Source organism: Ciconia boyciana, chromosome 1 (genome assembly GCF_034638445.1).
Source record: "Ciconia boyciana chromosome 1, ASM3463844v1, whole genome shotgun sequence".
NCBI lineage: Eukaryota > Metazoa > Chordata > Aves > Ciconiiformes > Ciconiidae > Ciconia > Ciconia boyciana.
In genome coordinates, this window is record NC_132934.1 from 68,524,305 (window position 1) to 68,532,674 (window position 8,370).

The following is an 8,370-nucleotide window of genomic DNA, read 5'->3' on the forward strand; positions in this document are numbered from 1 at the left end:
CAAATCCAAAGCAGAATTCCACATAACGAATGACTGCTGCAGTTCCTGCAGCGTTCTCAGTTTTTCTGGATAGCTCATTAACAACACATGATTCGAGAGACCTGGTAAGATCACAGCCTGGGACTGCCTGTGTGATGCATTGTTATATGACTATGATAAATAACATCGTCAGTTTCAGTAAGTTGAGAAAACAGACTAAAAAAAAGACAATTTATTCTAAATCCATCACAACATCAGAGAAAAAGATGATATTTTATAAAGGATACTCAAATATCTCAGTGACAAGAAAGATGGATTTGAAAAAAAGCAATTAAGAGCATATGAAAAAACTTTGTGGTGCTTAAAATAAGTCTAGCATGGCATCAAGCAAGTAGTAAGTTTCTTGCATATAAAACCAGCTTTCGCCCATGCTCCACTGACTGGCCAGCAGGGAGCCACTAGACCTGCTGTGAAGAGCCTTAGGTTGACACCTGCAATAGAAATCTTTGTCAAAAGGTGAAGGCCTGCTTTAAATAGTGCAATAGAAGCAATGGAGCCATCAGGACAAGCCTCCAAGATTATTTCTAATGGTATAGCATTTAAAATGGTGGTAATTGAGTTTGAATTGAGATTTACTGGGGGGTGCTCCCAGGATTTAATATAACTGAGTAGAATGTCAGATGTTCCTACACCACCACTAATCCAGAAGAAAATAAATTGCTTTTCAGTAGAAAAACTGGAAACCCTATACAGTTGCAGCCATTTACTGAGCATCTGCCCTCGTACCTGTTTCATTTCTTCACAAAAACAGTCTGTCCAGCTTGAGATAATTAGTCCCAAGTGCAATTTCCACAATTAATAAAGACTTACCAACACATATTTGCATTCATATAACTAAATGGCATATTTTAAAAAGTTTTTAAAAACTTTTCGAACTTTGCACAAGCAGAATCTTCAACATCATTTCACAAATGGCTTTTTATCTGTTTAGTTTTCACGGGTATATTCACTACCAAGGTACACAGGCCACTTGCCAATTAGCAAAAAGCAGCTTTTGAAAGTTTTTAGATAAACAGAGCATCTACCATAAGCAAATCAGGCCTCAGAGAGACATCCTTCACTGTTTCCTGTGGTCCTTTTCAGCAGGCTCACACAGCCAGACAAAGGCTGTTGCACTGCCAACGCTGCTGCATTAGTGGAAGGAATAAGCGTTCTCTGTCCGTAAGAGCCAATTAACAGGGGTACCTGGGATTTGACACGCCTGGTTCTCTTCAGCACAACATTCATTCTTGAAGCTTGCTTTGGGGAAGCCTGGGCATCTGAGCTGAGGTCCTCAGCCTCCACTTTTTCCTTAAGGTCCAAGTTTGGCTTCTGGATGCCCTAGAGGATCAGAGCACAGGACAGCAGGCTGAGTGATCAGGCAGTGCTGATTATTCCATGGTCTGTGAATCGTTCTGTTTGCTAAGAAACAGGATGAGTGAAATCACACAGCATTACACATGCCATTTGGACAAGAGGCCAATTAATCCATGCACCCTTCAAACAAGGAAACTGAATCTCAACTGCCAGCTTATCAAGAGAGAAAGACATCTTTCCAATTAATCATATCATCTTTTGCCTTGTTTTCCTTCCCAATAGGGTTGGCCCCAGTCCTATAAAGAAATGGCTATCAGAAAATAACTACACAAGGTAGTTACAACTTCTAGCGCTATTCTGTCACAGGTAAGTATGAAGGTGGCTCTAGGTTTGTTTACACAGCTAAAGCTTCTAAAAGCGTAGACCCTATGTCCTAGTTTCATATGCAATAACAAGTAGCATTCTACGTGCAGTTTGAGTCCCCTAATCATATCACAAAAGAGAAGTGTCTCACCATAAGGCTGACCCCAGACTGGAAGAGCTCATAGGGGTATAAGATCCGTTCATAATGAGACTTGAGTAACGACCCTGTGCCTTTTCCTGGCAGGTAGCCAAGCCGACTTGCCACTTTAGACCATTTCTTCTCTTTAGTGACTACTTCAAAGCCTCCTTTGCTGGCAACAATCTGAAACGCATAAATAAAAAAGTTAAGCGTTTTGAGCTGCTCTCACCACCTTGCATAAACCAAGAATCGATTAAACCAACCAAACGTTAAAAGGTTCTATTAAAAAGTGACAGAATCCTGAATTTAGTTTTTGTTTCCTGAAGGACTAGTACTTTAATAACTAAGCACTTACTTATCCTCATTACTTAATACATTTAACATGATAATTTTCCTAGTAAATGTAAATTGAGTACTGTCCTAGACAGGAAGAGTCCAACAGTTAAGATTTATGACATGTTAGAAAGAATACAAACCCCACCATCAGAACAAACTCAAAAGTTAACTATCACCAGACTTGCACTCTGATGCAAAACACAAGTCTGGCCAAAAGTGAAGCCCATTCAGATAGACCCCAGGCAGAAGGGAAAGCGTTGGAGCTCACAACTTGAGTGTTATAGAAACCCTCACAAAACCCTGAATGGAAGAGAGACTACTGTAAAAAGAGGAGAAACTGAATTTACCTTCCAATTAACTCAGTCTAGTTTTTATACCTCACTTCAATTGGTTTGAGGTTAGTAATTCATACGCAGAACTATCACTGCTTACATGTAACTAATATGTACATCGAAGGAAAAATGACAGACCATTTGCTTCCAAGCAATGAGTTGCTTCCTCAGAAACAGTGGCCACATTTCCACTGCCTCCATTCCCTTTACAGTTTCACTGCCAAGTAGCTTAAAACCCAAATGGATTGTAATTTCATTTATATTATTGTAAGACTAATAGTATTTCTACAACAATGTAGTTTTGCATTACATTTCTTTACACGAGGACCAAATTTCATGCTTAATGCTTCACAGACTGTTAGAAACCTCAATGCAAAAATATTTTGTTATTGGAGTTAAATTTATGGTTTACTTTTGAGGCTGAGGTAAATTGAAAAGTCTAATTGTAACAATGACATACATTAGTTAATTCTAGTTCCTCCTATAATCAGAGACAGCTAGACAGATAAAACAATATTGATCATTATTTTTCTTCATATTTACAGCTAAGTACTAGAAAAGCCATTTTAAATGAAACTATTTCTAAATTTCAACTTATCTTCAAAATGTCCATGAAAAATTGATTTCTAAAATTATCTGTACATGAACAATGGCTAGAGAAGCCACTAAGTAACTAAATAAGCTTAGACCTGCATATCTGTGGTCAACTAAAATGTTCCAGCTCATAACAGTGACCCAGATATTTCCCAGTGCCACTATGATATTCTGCATATCCCAGCAAAGCACCACAGACATGAAAAGAAAAAAAAAATACTGAAAGACATTTTATCAGCTTTTCTCTACATTTTATCAGCAATTCCAGACTGTCAAAAGACTATGACTTCTTTTCTTAAAAATAAAAAACTATTCAGATCTTTACATTTTTATTTACCTAAGAGAAAGAAATCTTTATGGGGAATGGAAACTGATATTCTAACCTAGAAGCACTAGAACTACCTTATCTTAATTCCTCACCTCTACCATATCTTAATTCCTTACCTTGCAAGAAGTAATATACCTATTTATATTAAAAATCCATCCTTAGCAGGTAAGTTTATAACAGTACATATATTTTACCAATGCAAAAGCAAATTCTAACAGAGATTTTATTTGTGTGCACTTTGAAAACAACCACACCAAACACAGCTATAGTAGTATAAATTTCTAGCCAGCCTTAAGCCTAGCCTGTTTTGGAATTTAATTAAAATAATTATTCCAGAAGTTGACAATATAAACTCTCAAAGATGCATGTTTATGTCATGTGGAGAACCTCTACTGGGAGAGAGGAGGGAGCAATTACAACAACAATTCATTACAGAATTGCTAGGTCAGGAGCTGAACTGCACGCAAGTATACCGCTGCCTTCTCAAAAACCACCTCAAACTCCTGCAGCTCTACAATATGTAAAAAAGGAGAACTAAAAAGCAAGTGGCAAGCTGACATCAGGATGTTCAAACTGTATACAAGGTAACGAATACATGCTGTATAGAATCCAACCAAAGGCAATTAAATCACTGTGCTTGACATGTCTGCCATAACCATTCAATTTAAAAATTCTCTTTCACTATATTTTTTTTCCACTCTCTCATTTAATCTCCGTATTAATGAGATTAATGCTGTAAAACAAGCCCTCCCTGTTGCTTGGTTTCTTGAGCTTGAATGAAAAATGAGGTCCCTGTCTGACCAAGGCCTACAATTGCTTACTCACCTTACTCAGAGCATAGAGATCCAGTATTTTTCTCTCCACCACAGGGATTTTTAAATTAGATCCTTGGAGTTCCCAAAATTTTGCTAACTGATCCAAGAAGTCCAGCTTCACTCTTGTCATTGCCTACAACCAATAAAGGAAGACAAACCCGTATGTCCCAAAACAAGCATGTCAATTCCTTACAGTCCTGAGAAAAAACATGACAAGTTTTTATAGTGTTTACATTTTCAAAGTGCAACTTGGCAAGTGAGGTATTTCTTAGTCATGTAAAAAAACCCCTAGAAATAGAAATATTGATAAAAAGAAAGATCTTTACAAACGGAAAATTGTATATGCTTTTCTCTCTGCACTGAAGATCCTATAAACCAAACTCCTACCTAACAATTTCTTGGTTTGGAACCAAAATGCATACTTATGAAAAATCGGCATTCCAGAAACACAAGAGCAATTATTAAAATACACATTGGGGGGGAGGGGGAGAGTTACAAACAGTTTTTATATCTGCCTTAACCATGCAGAAGGGCCTCCTCCCTTGAGTATTTTTGGAGTACTCAAATCACTTTCCATAAGGAGACCCATTTACAAGCCAAATGATACATGACATTTTGGTATATAACAGAGCAAGGCTTTCAGAAATGTAGAGAAAAGGAAAAACCAGGACAGAATGGGACTCATGCTGCTTTCAAGAAAGCTCCCATGCATTTTTGAATTGTAAAATTAACCAACTATAATAAAAAAAACAGTTCATTTTAAGGCTTAGAAGGCATTATCAAGACAGTATAAGGTAACCAGGGGCTTCAGAACAGCAGTAAATATTTTAAGAAAAGAAATTCATTGCCTGTGGAGCTCTGAAGGCTAGACACTGGCTGCTCTTACTACACAACATGGTACTTGGCATTCGTTTTAGACATTTCCAGTTGAATGTGAAAAACTCTTGTGGTTATTTTGGGTAATAAAATTAAAACCAGACTTTTCTCAAAGGCATGGAGAGTTATTTTATATGAACTCTGCCACTGCCAAGTATAAACACTGATGTGGTCTATGGGTTTCTAAAGCCTCCCCCATCCAGAAACCTGCCAAGATGCAAATCTCAAGCAAGGAGACCTACTGCTTTCAGTGCAAACACAAAATTATATCAACAGTGGAAAAGCTCACCTCCAGTTCATTCAGGCGCTGAATTCGTGGAGTGAAACGAAAACTTTGTACTTCACACGCAAATGGAGGCTGCCAATCCTAAACAGAGACAGAAAGACATTTTATTGTTTCAAGAAATTTCTCAAAATATGCACAAAACAGAAGACTCTAACAATGTCTGAGTAAACAAGCTCCAATAGTAAATTAATTTCTAAGTACAACCAGTGATATCATTTTCCAATTTTATGACATTCTTGTGCTTTTAAAATAATGTTCTTCCCACAATATTTTAGTTCAAAGAAAGAGATCCTCACAGAATTGAAAATACAGTTCAAAGCATTTAGTACACATTACCTCATATTGAGTTTAAATGAGAGAGATAACCAACAAGCTACAGGGTATTTACTTTTAAAAAGTTCCATGTATCCTGCACACTGCAAAATTCTCACTGTCAACTGTGACAAACACTAAATAAAGCACATTATTGCACATCTAATTTTTTTTCACATTTGTTTACAGTCATTTCAATAAAGATAAGGCCACCAGTCGGGAGTCCAATTCTTTAACAGAAACGTAGCCTTAAATAATAATTTTCTCAACACAGTCAGCAGTCAGTTCAACCACAAGTACCTCCTAGCCCCATCTCTCAAAACTGTGTTACGACATCAAAACAAGTATAATCCAGCTTTTTAGTACTTTTTAAGAAAGCTTAAGTTATAGTAGATTGTCTGCTTGGCAGTAAATACAACAGAGTAAAGACACCCCATTCTAGGTGGACAAGCCACACTAAATATTTATTATTTGCACTGCTGCAGCATATAAAGGACTCAAGCACAATCGTAAAATATTTACAGCTTCTAATAATGGAAAAGAATAATAAATCAGTAAGGTTAGTATAAAGTGTCTGATTTAGTCCTTATTGCAGGTTGCAAATCAACCTGACGCGTGCATCCTGCAAAACCCTGCAATGCAAACAGCCAAGCAATCATGGAGAAATACAAATGCGTTCAGCAGCCAGGAAAGTTCTAGTTATTCTCAATGAACAGAATCTGGATCAGTTTCTTGTGGCCTCTCAACCTAAGCCATTCTGCTTATTTTAGAAAGGGCAGCCCCTTGGAGGTCAAGTTTTCACCATGTCATTAAACCAACTAAACAGATTCCAGCAGCCCAGATGGGTCAGAAGGGGAGGAAGGATCATGAAATCTAATCAGCAACCCCTGTATCCAAGTTGTTCTCAGTTACGTGCTCTCTTTTCAGTTTTTTTTCATCCTCTCTCTCAGTATCTCCAACTCTCTTATTTTACGGCTGTATTTAAAGTTTATTGGCACTTCAATTTTGAAGCGATCTAACCGCCTTTTGCCAAATTGCCCAATGTTCTCGTCTGTACGGTTTACCAGGTCACAGGGCAAGTCACCTTAAAATAATGATCAAGTCATCGGAGAGATTAAGCTTCTACCTTCTAAACTGCTATGCATAAACATAATTCCCCTGCACAAACAGGTTGGCCGCACTTCTATCAACAGTTTCTAGATCATGTTTATAAACAATGATCCATTAAAAAGAAATACCCTTCCTCCTCCCCCTCTCCGCTCCCGGAGCAAATGCCTGATTTCACCTACAGTGCCTTCGCCGTTTTCAGAAGCAGGCTGTTGGGTTTGTTTTTCTTTTAAAGTAAAAAGAGCGTGAAGTCCCGGGCACCGCCATGCACTACTAGCTTCTCACCTGCTCCAACGCGGCCTCCACAAAACCCAGCTCTGAGGTCAAAGACTATATAGGTTCCCGGGTGTCCCTGGCACGGACACCGAGGCCTGTGGAAGGCGACACACGACACCCCATGCGAGCCCCGGGAGTGGGGGAAGGGGCTCCCCGGATCCCCACATCCACCGCTCTGCCACCGAGACGCCGGGCCCGCTCAGAGCTCCCGGCGCACCCCGCAGAGCCCAAGGCACAGGGCGAGCCCCTCCCGGCCACCCTGGGCCCAGCGCGCTCCCCCGCCCTGCCCCCACCCCAGGCCCCGGACGGGCGCTACCTTGGGGGGCCGGATCTTGCAGATGCCGGTTTTCTCGGCCAGGCCGCGGATGCGGCCGATGAAGCCGAGCGGGTCGCTGAACTCCTCCCAGCTGGGCTCGAACACGGGGCACTCGGGCGGGGGCACGAACTCGGCCGCATAGCGCGACCCACCGCCCCCCGACATGGCCGCAGGGGGAGGGCGCCGCCGACGGGGGGAGCGCACGGAGGGCCGCGGCAGGGCAGGGCGGAGAGGAGCGGAGCGGCCGGGGGCGGCGGGGGGGCCCTCAGGGGCGGCCGGCGGGGCTGGGCCGGCGGCCGAGGCGCATCATCCGGCGGCGGCTGCCGGGCTGGACGGCCGCCGGCGGGGCGGGGCGGGGGCGCGGGGCGGCCGTGCGGGGCAGCAGGGGCGGCTCCTGCCGAGTGCTGCTCTCCCGTCCCCCGGGGCTGCCTCCCCCCGCGCCGAGCCCCTCTCGCTCGCGTTCCAGCTCGCCGGAAGTTACGCTCCTCGCTTTCAGCCCTCCCCCGGAAGCAGACGGCGCTGTTGCCTTCCGATCCAAAAAGTAGTCCCTCCGCCACTCGTCCGCCGAGGCGGCTCCCAGCGCTGAGGGACCGGCCGCCTCCCGGGCCCGCCGCTGCCGGCGACACTCCTCCGACAGATCCGAGGGCGAAACGGCTCCGCCCGGCGCCCCTCAGGACACGCTACGGGGCGGCTGGGGGAGGAGGGGGCCGGGGGGTCGAGGAGGGCGGGGCCGCCTCCACTTCCTCCGCGGAGGAATGTGCGACGAAACTCGAGACATTCACTTCCGGTGCTGAAGGGCCGTTTCGCCCATTGTCTGAGCCGGACGTCAGGGGGAGGGCCAGGAGCCCCGCCCCCTCCCGCAGGCCCCGCCCCTCCCGCAGGCCCCGCCCCCGCGGCGGCCGTTGGGCCCGGGGAGGGGGAGGGGCGGCCTGCCCTTCCCTCAGGCGCGGGGGGT

General features: G+C 43.5%; 1 protein-coding gene across 3 annotated transcripts in view; it reads right to left on the reverse strand.

The window, feature by feature from the left end:
- The window catches only part of KDM5A (lysine demethylase 5A), a 53,626-nt gene extending 45,466 nt beyond the window's left edge, over window positions 1-8,160 (reverse strand). Inside the window, exons 1-5 of one of the 3 annotated variants that reach the window (XM_072872966.1) lie at window positions 7,416-8,155; window positions 5,408-5,485; window positions 4,253-4,375; window positions 1,850-2,020; window positions 1,225-1,359 (exon numbers count right to left, since the gene is read on the reverse strand). In XM_072872966.1, coding sequence (XP_072729067.1) covers window positions 1,225-1,359; window positions 1,850-2,020; window positions 4,253-4,375; window positions 5,408-5,485; window positions 7,416-7,580 — 672 coding nt within the window. In that variant the 5' untranslated portion in view covers window positions 7,581-8,155. Of the gene's footprint in view, window positions 1-1,224; window positions 1,360-1,849; window positions 2,021-4,252; window positions 4,376-5,407; window positions 5,486-7,415 lie in introns of all 3 variants that reach the window. The other 2 variants (XM_072872956.1, XM_072872976.1) reach the window with 2 other exon arrangements.
- Window positions 8,161-8,370: the final 210 nt, after the last annotated feature.